The sequence below is a fragment of the Brienomyrus brachyistius genome, chromosome 1 (genome assembly GCF_023856365.1).
Source record: "Brienomyrus brachyistius isolate T26 chromosome 1, BBRACH_0.4, whole genome shotgun sequence".
NCBI classification, from domain to species: Eukaryota; Metazoa; Chordata; class Actinopteri; order Osteoglossiformes; family Mormyridae; genus Brienomyrus; species Brienomyrus brachyistius.
In genome coordinates, this window is record NC_064533.1 from 27,899,106 (window position 1) to 27,912,474 (window position 13,369).

General features: G+C 40.9%; 1 protein-coding gene across 3 annotated transcripts in view; it reads right to left on the reverse strand.

Annotated features, from left to right (window-relative positions):
- LOC125739483 (epidermal growth factor receptor-like) overlaps positions 1-13,088 on the reverse strand; it is a 64,017-nt gene extending 50,929 nt beyond the window's left edge. For 2 of the 3 annotated variants that reach the window (XM_049009666.1, XM_049009674.1), the window contains exon 1: positions 12,772-13,088. Coding sequence is in view for 1 of the 3 variants with exons in the window: in XM_049009657.1 (XP_048865614.1) it covers positions 12,772-13,027 (256 nt within the window). In the remaining 2 variants the exon portion in view is untranslated. The remainder of the gene's footprint in view (positions 1-12,771) is intronic. The other variant, XM_049009657.1, reaches the window with a different exon arrangement.
- Between the last annotated feature and the right edge of the window lie 281 nt (positions 13,089-13,369).

The following is a 13,369-nucleotide window of genomic DNA, read 5'->3' on the forward strand; positions in this document are numbered from 1 at the left end:
CCTAAATAAAATAAATGTAAATGCAATTTGGGACCAAGGATGAGTAGTTTTAAAGATTTGTTAGTAAAATTTTTTCAGAAGCTTTTCTTACTCGTATCTAGATATATGCAGGGATTTTACAATTAAGGTGTGTGAAATTGTGAAACGGTTACGGCTTCAAAAGTCAACAAGATGTATCACGTTGATCTCTGGCTAAATGTGCTGGTAATGTTTGCATATTTCTAGGAAAGACCTACGTAATCACAGCAAACTGGCAACCTGCAGCTATTGCACAACCTCAGTCAGGAAAGACAGAGGCAGCAGTGTTAGTGGAGAGAGGGATACTGTCCAAAAAGGTTTGGAGTTGAGAGACCTTTTAAGGGCACCACACATATGATGATATCTGTTAAGAGAAAAGTGTTTTCTTAATAACGTGATTCTTGGATTCAATTTTTTTATATGTTATACAGTGGATGGTGTGTGACTCAGTGGGTCAGGACACTCATTTGATTGGAAGGTTGTCAGTTCAGATCCCCAGGTCAGCAGAACGTTTTCACCATTGGGCCCCTGAGCAAGGCTCTAAACCCCCAAGTGCTCCCAGGATTGACTGACCCAGCTTTCTCAAACAAAATGTAGTATACGTGTTTCATTATGACAAACACAACAGAAATCCTGTGGTACTGGCATCCTTAAAGTGACATTAAAGGATATAAACACAAAATGGATGAATTTCCTTTTACTAAAGAAAAGAACAATGTGGTACAATGAAGTTTCAGGTTATACAAATAGGTGATATTTTGAAATTACATCCATTCATTCATTCATTCTTCCAACCTGCTTATCAAAATATTCAACACAATTCAAATTACATCTTATCTTAGTCTTATAATTATGTGAATGGAGTTGTCCCTTCATTACTGAAGGCAAATGCAGGTCTTATGGATGCTCTCCGTAAACTGAGGTGTTACTTCCATGTCCTCTCAGTGGCGAGTTTACGAGGTTCACCTGAACAAACAGCCTGCTCCTCCAATCTGCCACCCATGTGTATGAACCAGAATTCACACATCTCACTGACGGGGTCCACGGTCACTTACTGTGTGGCTGAGCATTAGAACAGCAAGATGCCTGAAATATGTGATACTGAATGTGATGTGAGTGTCAGTACCGGATCAGACAGTTCCTGCGTCACCTTACTGGGATGTTACTAGCGTGGCCACCTAATCCATGTCGGGGGGGGGGGGGGGGGGGGGGACTATGAGCTAGGACAGGGTTTGTGAACTACCATATTAATTAAAAAGACCTGGATTTCACTTTAGCAGTGAGTTCTTGTTGGGTGCTGATTGGTCAGATTCCTATAATCATGCATGTGTCACTAATGTTAATATGAAACATCTGAATGAGTAGCTTGTAAGTAGTTTGTAAAACCTGAATTAGCTCATAGTGTCCCTCCAGACAAGGATTTGGTGCTGACCTTAGACATCACAGTGTCAAGAGAGAGAAACCACACAGTCAGTGGCAGTCCTGTGCGTGAAAACATCTCGTGAATGAGGCAAAAGCAGGCCCCCCCTCCCCTGAGTACCAGTTGAGTGTACGTCAAATGGCAACTTAGAATACATGGCATCGGATTATGTTCCCGTTACACTTTGGCTCAGTGTCAGTTCAATCAATGAATGAGTTTTGGCTTGTATTGTAAAATGTGTGTATACTGAGTATCTGTTTCTTCATTCTCAGATATGAATATGCATATAAGTTTCTGCTTTATTAAGTAGGCGGTAATCAGCCAACGGTCATCGTGAGGAAAAGGCATAATTAGCGCACTAGAAGCCACTGATGAATACTGAAAATGATATAAAATTATACAATATAAGATTTAGCCTAGTCACATGTACTGTTGAGAACACCACACAACGCTGGTTGAGTCCTTTTCATCATTCAGCACATCCTGCAATGGCCTGGCACTCCATCCAGGGAGTCACCTACCTTCATGCACTATGCTGTGTCAGGCTACAGCCCTCTACCCCAAAGGCCCTGACCAGGTTAAGAGGCTTGAGGAAGGATGGATAATATATTAGTAAGCTGACTAAAAAGGTATCCTGTTCTTTCATATAGTTCACATGCTTAGACAATCAGCGAAAGAAAAGCTAGTTATAAAAAGAATATTTATTAGTTATAAAAAGAAGTGTTCACCTATAAATGTCTTGTCTACGATACTATTTTCCATCCATCCATTTTCCAAACTGCTTATCCTACTGGGTCGCGGGAGGTCCGGAGCCTATCCTGGAAGCAATGGGCACGAGGCAGGGAACAACCCAGGATGGGGGGCCAGCCCATCGCAGGGCACACTCACACACCAGTCACTCACACATGCATTCCTACGGGCAATTTAGCAAGTCCAATTAGCCTCAGCATGTTTTTGGACTGTGGAGGGAAACCAGAGTACCCGGAGGAAACCCCACGACGACATGGGGAGAACATGCAAACTCCACACACATGTGACCCAGGCGGAGACTTGAACTCGGGTTCCAGAGGTGTGAGGCAACAGTGCTAACCACTGCACCACCATGCCGCCCCCCGATACTATTTTTTTTTGCATAAATCTTAGTAAGAAATGTGCTCATATTATATACAATGAAAAATCCTGTAGATGCTTGTACTAAACAACTTTGAAATCTCAACAGATTTATTGCTGATCTAATTTTTCTCTCAATATATTTGTATATGTAAAAAGCAATTTAGAAAAATCTCCTTCAACACAAATATGAGGAATCCTGTCCACTTGGCAGAAAATCATGCAACATGTAACTCTGGAGAACTGCTGATACAGTCCTAGGAATTCCAGTTATTTGTAAAATGAGATTACAGGCTTAAAGAATAAAGAATTTCAGCAGGACTGCTAAAGTCCACAGTAACAGTAGCTGAACAAACAGCAGCTCAAGCTCTCTTTAGAGAGGCAGTTTTCCTTATTAATTCAAGATGAATGAATAAATGTTGTTGTACAGATACTCCTCACTTAACTACCGAGTTTGGTTGTTAAGCGAATCAGTCGTTAAGTGACTAGCTGCCCCTTACCGATATTTCGAGCATACTGTACTGGTAGAGAGTTTGTGTAAACCATCTTCAGATGTTGTTTGAATGTTTTAGTGTTTTAACCTTTGCACCAATTATATCATTTTGTAGATTTATATATAATGCGAGATGAGATGTTTGACTCTGAGATGCCGCACTACCATTTCCACGACCAAAATTCTCGTATAGCATACAATACCCACTGGATGGAGATATGGTCGTAAGTCCGACTGGTCGTTACACAAGTGTGTCGTTAAGTGATGAGTATCCATATTGTATGAACTGGCATCCATGTGCAATTAGAGGCGTTCAGTAGGTAAGTTTGGTTTAAAACTATTGTCAAAGCTATAATCTTGACACACAACTAACACATCTGTGTTAATCGACAACTAATGCTACATTAAAACTAACTATATATTAATTATATCAGCTGTTGTTTGCATGCAGACGCATACTGTAGCATTATACTGTATATATATAACAGGCCCCTGTTTTACACTGTACTGTGTCTTTGGATTTGTATTGTGAACCCCCCCCCCCTCTATCACCGCTGTAGTATTTTGCACTATGGTCCTGGGGGACGTTATTTCAGGCCATGTTACATCTGTATTTGGATAGTATTACAACAAAGGCCACTTGACTCAATGCAATGAACTGAAGGCTACACTGGGCAGAAAACGAGAGCATGCTGTCGAGGCAAACAAAGCTGGATGATATTTAAAGGGATCCTCTCACTACATTACAGCAAAGACCCTATTTTAGTCATCATAAAACAAATCTTCTCTTTACCACCCAAGCTCTGCTGACTTGCTCTGACTGTGCAGATCTTTCCAATGACAGAGTATGGTTTGTGGTTTGACCACTGAATGATGGCTTTGGGACCATACTGATGTGAGTAAGGGAAAAACAAGACCATAACATTCATCATATTCCCGTAAGAAAATTTTTGCTGGATGAACACTCATCATAGACCTACATGCTCGCATGATGGAAAACTGCACACATATCCCAGAGCTACGCACTCCCATCAGGAAGCGTGGGACTCATGTCATAGATCTATGCACCAACATCATGCACCGATCGGCCATAACATTAGAACAACTGTTTGGCCGGCAGCGTGTGCATTGTTTACCTGGAGAAGTGATGACACCAGGTTACACTATGAGATGAAGACAAGCCCACAAAGCAGTGTGATGCTGTGGGCAATGTTCTTCTGGGAAGTTCTGGGTCCTGGCTTTCACGTGGATGACTATGGCCTCGTTCAGCAGGATAATACGCCCAGTATTAAAAAGAAATGGTTTGAGGAACTTGAAAAAGACTTCAAGGTGTTGCCTTGGCGTCCAGCTTCCTCAGATCTCAGTCTGATCAAGCATCTGTAGGATTCGCCGGACAAACAATCTGATCCACAGAGGCCCCACCTTGTAACTTACAGGACTTACAAGGGCTGATAACATCTTGGTGCCAGATTCCACAGGACACCTTCAGAGGTCTTTTGGAGTCTTGACAAGTCGGAGCTGTTTTGGTGGCACGAGAGGGACCTATGTAATATTAGGCAAGTGGTTCTAATGTTATGTCTGATTGGTGTAGATCTCTGTACTTATATAACATTGATAAATGTGCTATCCATTTTGATGGCTGTTAAGATCTATACTAGAGAGCAAAACAAATTAGAGTGGGTCATGACTCACAACCAAATTTATATCGCACAATTTAATATTTTAAAGCATCTGGCTCATTGCTGTTTTAACTCTAGTTTCCACAAGACATCTTTATACAAAATAAGAGTCAATTTGGGTTGTTCCCTTTATGTAAAGTTTATAAGGCTTGTCATATTCCAGACCAAGTACCATATTTTAGGATTTGACTACTTCATAGTGATCTGAGAATTTCATACTGTTTTGTTTACAAATCCTGCTACAATTAACACTCAGATACTTTATTCTCCAGCATATACGCTCAATGCATCTGTTGTCCATGTAAATACTACATTTTGTTCTGTACTATTTCTTGATAATTATTGTTTATTGTGCAGGAAGTATGTAAGAATTCAATAGTGATTTGTACACATCCATCCATCCATCCATCCATCCATCCATCCATCCATCCTCTAGCTGATTATCTATTTACAGAGGGGCCTGGAGCCTACAGTATATCACGCATCACAGGGCACAGGGTAGGTCTACACCCTGAATGGGATGCCAGTCCATCACAGGGCACACATATGTAATATTATACAATATGTACTCTTGACAATAATAATAATAATAATAATAATAATAATAATAACTTGAATCTTGCACCTACTTTTGATATGTCTGTTTATTTGGTACATTCAGGTATCGGATGACAATCGACAGATCAGAAGAGTGGTACAACATTCTGCTACATACATTTTTAATATATTACAAAGAATCATTGAGGATCTCCTTTAATACTGGGGAAAACAAAGGAAGCTTCTGTAATGAAGATCGACAGCACAATTACGCATTTTAAGATCACAATGTGAGGGATTATATTACTGCTGGTTGCATTCACCTTCTCATAGAATCCAGATTTACAACAGAAGGTAAAACAGGCTTGGCCCTTCAAACATCACCTTTTCTGTGGTGACAGTTTTCACGCCTACATCCAGCCAGGTTTCAGCACTGCCCCACCCAAACTGGCCACATACTGCCTCACTGGAATATTGAAAACCCGCTGAGCACATTGGCTAATTGTGTACAGCACGGTGCAAAAGTCACAGGCAGTCAATGATGTTTAAATGATCTTCATGCTGGTGTAAAACTATTATTATCAGTGTCAAAGTGCAGCAGCTTAGACATTTCAAAACCTCTCCTAACGTCACCCCATTATTTGTAGGCGCATCTAAAATACCGAAGTGTTTGTTGACTCCCCCACCTTGTGTGGATAATCAATACCTCATTGAATTATTTCACTAATTAAGTTGTGGTGGTGAAAATGAACAAATATATGAAATGGCTGGGGTGCCTCTGAGAGGAGGGATTTGGGAAATGAAGTGGTGTTCTTCTAGTCAATGAACATTATGTCAGTAACTCTGGTAATGCTTTACATTAACTGCACCTTCATAATGCATTTATAATGCATTCATAGAACATTCATAGGCAGCATGTAAGTATCCATCCATCCATCCATCCATCCATCCATTTTCCAAACCGTTTATCCTACTGGGTCGCGGGCATGTAAGTATCCCTTATCCTAAAATACCTCAACAACTTCATTATACAATTATAAAGTTTATTATCACATAATGTTCATTATTAATGCATATTAAACCAGCTAAGATATGTTAGGATGTTGTGGTATATTTACATGCTACTTATGTTTTATGAATCCATTATGAAGGTGCAATGAATGTTCTATGAATGCATTATAAAGGCATTATGAAGGTACAGTTAATGTAAAGCTTTACTGTAACTTTTTAGGAAATGGAAGAAATTTGAGTTACTTTTTATTGTGCTACTGTTTATTTACATGTATCCTAATGTTAAATTGTGTTAAGTACTGTTCTTTTATACAATGTTTTTTTTCTGATTTGCTTTTTTTCTTGCATTTCGAATTTAGCTTTTCTCTTATGATCTCCTGCCGCTGTTTTGACTATGGTTAAGTTTTATTTAGTTTTTTCTCCCCCATGTTTAGCCTGGCCACTGACTCATTGCCCGTGTCTTGATTACAGTTGTTTTTTTATTCTACATTTAAATCCTCTGTTGTTGTTTAGTGACAGAATATCTCAGCACCGTGGGGATCCAGTAGAATTAGAGGAAAAACTGGCACATAAGAAGGAGAAGCTCAGTGAGCAACAATTAGCACGCAAGCTAGTTTGCAGACTCCCTTGGTGCCATCACCTAACATCTCACCAGGTCTGAGGGTAATAGCACACCTCTACCAGGCCTGTTGCCTCGCACTGGTTTTTTTGCAGTTCCCACATGGTATGACTGTAATCCAGACAAATGCTCAGACTCCCTTATACAGAGACAGATAAGATCCATTTTGTCATATTTGTCTTATCACAGTTGAGGGAAAAGGCTCTGAATTGGGTAACGGCTCTCTGACATCAAATTAGCACAATGCTGAGCTGCATTTTAATTAAGAAGGAGTTTGATTACCTGGTAGCTGAATCTTAAATACGCCAGAAAAATCACCAGCGGAATATGCATTTGGATTTTGGGAACAGGAAGTGAGGCTGTTTTGTTAACCCTGTACTATCATGGTTTAAATTCAGACTGTCAAATGGATCTTGCTTGTCATGGGGACATGTGTAACAAACATATATATAACTGCTAATTTTCTTTGACAATTTATTGCATCTTCAGCCCTGTATGTCATCCTTATGGATAAGCCCAGTCACTCCCTGTGCTGCTAGCACTTCATCATCTGATTTTCAGTCCATGCAACTAGGAGAAGCTCAATTATTAAGGGAGAAACATCAGAGATACCATCAGCATAATGTTTGCATGGGGGAGGAAGCTAGACCAAAGACTGCAATGTCTGGTCTGTCCTCAGGGAGAAGGAGAATCCCAGGGAAGCACAACGAGAGCATCTGTACTGTTAAACGTCTCTCATAAACAATTCTCCATGCTAGTGTACATATTGCATGGTCACCTATCCCTCTAAACTCAAGTGCAGCTGGTAATTTTACTGGAGCAAGTTCATTCTGCCACCATCTCAACAAAGTTAGACCTCTGAGGCACACACAATTCATCGGAATTCAACCTGCTTTTCTACTTTACCAACATAGCCATCCGAAAGGTTCATGCAATCCAAATATTCCAGAGACGCGGGGAATACAATTTATATGCTGAAAAGTGTGAGTTTCATCAGTCTAGAATCTTCCTGGGGTACGTCCTGGGACCTGAGGGAGCTCAAATGAATGAGAATAAGATAATAAGATAAAAACTTTCAAGGACCAAGAACTGCTGAAGATCTGCAGGCTTATCTAACTTCTGCATAAGATTAATCTACAATTTCAGCACAGTCGCACCATTTTATGTGGCACTTTATTGGTGGGTCTTTCTGGATTATTATGCTTCATTAAATGCCTCCCTTAGGTCATCAGGGTAGATGCACCAAGCTGGATATATAACTGCGTGGGGGAGTCGCTTGTCTTCAGACTGGAGCGCCCAGTCCAATCAGTGCTCACCTGCCCCTATCAAAGTTATAGAGGCTCCTTGTCAGTGTCAGAGCTTTGTTTGCTCCTTGCGTTGGTATAGGTCCTGACCTGGGTATTGGCTGCAATTAAAGCTTAGTCTTATTAGTTGGTTTATGCGAACTCATTTATGTGAGGATTTGTCTCCCCACTGCTGAATATTTAAATTAGCTTATTCTTGGTTTTAAATCATACTTCATGTGCATGGAAACCAAAACAATCATCTGGAATGATTCTGCTCATGCAGATTTTCAACAACTCAGCATGCTATTTGCATCAGCTCTGGTACTCAAACAACCAGACCCGATACATTTATTGTTTCGGAGGTTTGTGTGAGATGTACAACGTCATGGCATACACCCCCAAAACTATTTCCCTCTACATTTTATACCAATAAACATATCTACAATGACAGGAATAGAGTACTGCTGATTATATGGCTGGAAGGGGTAAACTCATCCATCTGTAGTCCTGATAGCCCATTAGACATTTGGAATCTAGAATATATTTGAGAAACCAGGAGGCTGAATCCTGTTTACTGTTGTGTTTTGTCCTGGCAAACGGAACGAACAAGGCAGACGCTCCCTCCAAGTAGCAGGAACCTCCTCATAGCTTTTCAGTTCCAGAGACTATATTGCTGTCCACCTGCGTCAAGGCTCCTGTCAGATGGGACATCATGGATGCCCTCCAGGTGGCTCTCCGCATTGATCCCAGTCACCCACGTACTCCCTCCAATAAGATCTATGTTCGAACCAGCATTCATCACCGGCTTCTGCAGTTGGCTCATACCTCCCACTGTACCGGCCACCGCAGTACAACCTGTACCTCCAAACTACTCACTCAGATGTTCTGATGGTCATACCGTTGTGATGATGCCAAGAAGTGTCCTGTCCTGTTTGTACTCAGTCAAAGACTCCACAATCATTACCAGGAAATATGCTCACTCCCTTATCCACTTCACATCACGATGAATTTCACCATGGACAGATTGGCCATGTCAGTGGATACCTTTTCTAGGCCTGTCTAGCGTTAAGAGCACCAGTTTAACCAAGTGTTTTGGTTCTTCGATATTTCAGAGGACAGACTGTCAGACAGAGGAGCAAAATTTACATCTCAAGCGGAGAAGGGCGTATTGTATGCACCTGGATGTCAACATCCCCAAACTAATAGCCAGACAGCATTTGAATCAAGATATTGGAAGTTGCTTTCCACAGTACTGTGCCACCAACCAGATTTACTGGAGCCTGGATCTGGCCTGGGTTGACTATGCACAGAACTCACTTGTTCATGCTTTAACCCCTTTTGTGTATGTTCTAGAATGCCAGCCTCTGTTCTCTTGGAAACTGCAGGTTAGAGAAGTTCTAGCTATTGATAAGTGGTTCAGAAGTAGTGACCAAATGTGAAAATATGGCTCATGTTCCTCTCCAGAGGACAACAGGGATTCAGAAAAGGTTTGTGGAGCACCACCGCCATCCCACTCAATGTTGGCTTTAGGTCAGTGGGTCAATGTCCTCTTGAGACATTAAATTTCATCTCCCCACCAAGCAACACTTTCCCTGACATATTGTCCCTTTTAAGATCATCAAAGATTAATCTTGTGACCTATTATTTATGATTTACAGTTACTTCATAGATAGCAGATCCCACCAGACTTTCAGGGCTCCATGCTGTAACCAGTCTATTACAGCCCAATGCAGCCACCCTCCATCCCAGAAGAAGCTCCTCCCCTCTAGATGTTGGTGGGAGCCCTCATACTCAGGCCATGTCCTGTTGGATTCTAAGCATGGCCCCGAGGAGCAGTCCTGGGGTCCGGCCTGTGACACGCTGGACCCTTTGCTCATTGTAGACTTCCATCGCTTGCATCCAGACCGTCCTGCTCCTCGTCCCTGGAGCTGTCTGAGGGTAAGTGGTCTAGGGCATGGAGAAGCGCCTACGGAGGTGCAGTAATGTCACACCTGCATACAGCCAGGTCTCCGTTCAGCCATGCACACTCTGGCCATGTTCCACCTCACTGGATTATTCACACCTTACACTCATGAGCTCAATCACTGGATACATACATTAGGACCTTTGTCTTCACTCTAGTTTGACTATGATTTGGATTTTTCTTTTATTTTTATTTTGCTGTGTGTGTGTGTGTGTGTGTGTGTATTTTGCCTGGTGCACTGTGAGTGACTTGAACTGCAGTTGTTTTTTGGAATAATAAGCCTGTTGCTTCTGCACTGGGATCCTCTCATCATTTCTTTCAATAGAATAATTTGTTTGTATAATCAGTTTGTAAAAATAATTAATTAATAGATACTAGATTCTATGACACAAAAAAACCAGATTACATCAGAAAACATTTACATTGGGTCTATGACTAATAAATCAGACACCTCGGATGTATATATATTTTTATCTTTTAAAAAAATACAAAGTGAAATAGGTTTTTCTACATGGTCCTCAGTTTTGAAAGGAGGACATATCATGCTGCCATTATGCCATCCTTATGGAATCATAATGCAGCATGTAGAATCAAACTAATAATTGCTGGTGGTTGCAAAATCTGAGAAAACCTCTGGATTCAAACGGGTGACCATCCAGACAGGCACAGACCTGTAGCCACACACCCCCCCCCCTTCTCAGTTAGCTGTTACTATGCATGATGTTCACTAGTCAGTGTTATAAGTAACGCTAAAATAGGAGGCAAGCTGAGAAGGCTGTAGCTGGAAGTACACACAATACCAGTGGCCACCATCTCACAAGAGTAGCAGAGGTGTAAGCAACTGATAAACTGGTCTTGCGTTTGACACAAAACAGTGATGCAATTCCACCATTAGACACATGCTTTCATGACCCCTTTAAGAAATGTACTATAATGTAAACAAATCCCTGATAATTGTTCGCCTAAACAGGAAACAAGTTGACTAATGAAACGCTTACATGCATAAGGATTTCAGTCAGAATTGCAATAGTGTTACTTATCAGGAGATAAAACATCTAATTTCATCTTTAGCAGACAAGTGTAACATACTCATGCAGAAGGAGAATGCTCTGGTTTATTTGACTTTGTTGACTTAGAGATGCAAACAGCCTTAATTCTTTGTTAATTGTTTAGGGGTAATGTGTGGCAGATTGATTTGCCAGGAACATGCCTAAATTGCACTTTGTGCACAAAGACATCCATTTCGCTTGATCTGTGTCGATTTTACTCACCCAGGGTAGCGCACGGTGCAAAATAATGTCGAATGAGGACAAAATAATCACTTAACGCTTATCTTTAGGAACAAGAGGCCATAATGTCATGAGACCTCGATTAAATAATGGCTCTGAAATATCTGGAATGTAGCAGGCATTATTTACAACAAGGAACAGACAGAAAGCAATAAAACACTCCTGCCTTAAGCAAGTATCCATGATGATGTTCATAACAAGCTGACAGCCTTCAGGCAGAAAAGACGGAAGGTTTGGGAACCTAAACACCTCTTCTGTCAGACAGACAGGCAGACAGACAGACAGACGATAGATAGATAGATAGATAGATAGATAGATAGATAGATAGATAGATAGATAGATAGATAGATAGATAGAGTTTGTTGTAAAACGTGCTGCCAGATGTTTTCAGTACTTCTTTAGCAATTTGTTATGCAAAAATCAAATGAGATGCTTGAAGCGATCCTTCAGCCTAATGATTAATCCCAATTTGTTACAGTGCGTTTAAGTGATGCGCTTTACACATAAACCGCGCTCCGGGTTTGAGTTTGGCTTCGCTGATCCAGTGTGGCACCTAATACTACACACACTAATTAAACAGCCTTGTAAAGTGATAATTTACAAGCAGACATATACCTTGGGCTACACTATCGCTTATGTCAAGTTACGCTCAGAAGCCAAGCAACTGCAGGGAAAATGGTAACGAGAACCGAAGGGCAAAATGTACAAACACAAGCGCATATAGGTCTATCAGAAACAAAAATAAAAACTTAACTTTACACGTTTCCCAGAAGACGTGTATTTATTTCCAGATAATTAAATCGTAATTCATTCTGTCATTTCTGTCTGGTCATCATTAGAACTGAAATCTCATTAGAACTCAAATCTCCAAACTTTCAATGACATCATGACTGAATGCTTACCAAACGCGGTAAAAACTATATTGAAATCATATCAGATGCTCCGTTAAATTCCAGATGCATTTCATTTACTCCTTTCACCGGTTCCTTAAATGATTCTGCAGGTTATATTGCGGTGGTTATAAATGATAGTAAGTATACATCTTGTTTTTGAAACTAATCATCATTTTGAAAAAAGAACTAGTTAAGCTACCACGTTACTCGGAAGCATTTTTCCGTGGAAAATGAGAAATCATTACAATTAAATGTGCTTCTTCAGCGTCATTAGACTACTGTATTCTTTTGTCACGCTGCCGTCAATGGCAGGACGCCTTTTAAGCACCATTTCGCTTAGTCGGTAACTCTTGAAAGCAGCTATAGTGCTGTAGCATATCTACATGAAGTAAATTTGCATATTTCTGCATACTGAAGGCTTTTATAAAATAGTAATGTTAATAAAAAACTTACCCTTTTTGTCCGGTAGTGCGCAGGAACCAGCGGCAAGAATCACCACGAGTATAATCTCAATGTCAAAACGCATCGCGGCGGCTTTTCCCTGCATGTTCATTCCTTTTCTCCAGTTGTGAAAATATTTATCTGGGAAAAGTCTGTGCGAAATGTGCGAGCCGAGTGGCTTCTCCCCAGGAGGTGTCCCCTGGAAATGAGAGGGAATGTAGGCTGCCGACTCAGATACGACTTTCTTCCTTGAAGTTTGACAGCTCATTGCGATATGCTAAATCTGACCACGCAGGAGATTCCCCCCACGCCCAGGGAGGGGGCAGGACGATTTCCAGGTGATTGTCACTAGTTTAAAACTCCGTAACCAGCCCAAGTGCGTAACCGGCTGCTGGGAAAATATTTATTTAGCAAGAGTCCCTGTTTACGTACAGAATTGCATGGATTTGTGCATGAGTGTCCTGATTACTACTCGGGACACTGTGTGCCCAATATCACCTTTACGCGAACTGTTTAAGGGGTCATTTTAGCAAGTAAAGGCTTTTATTTATTATGCATTACACTTTAGAAATATTGATGAAACATGCAGGTGTGTACTTAAAATGCATAG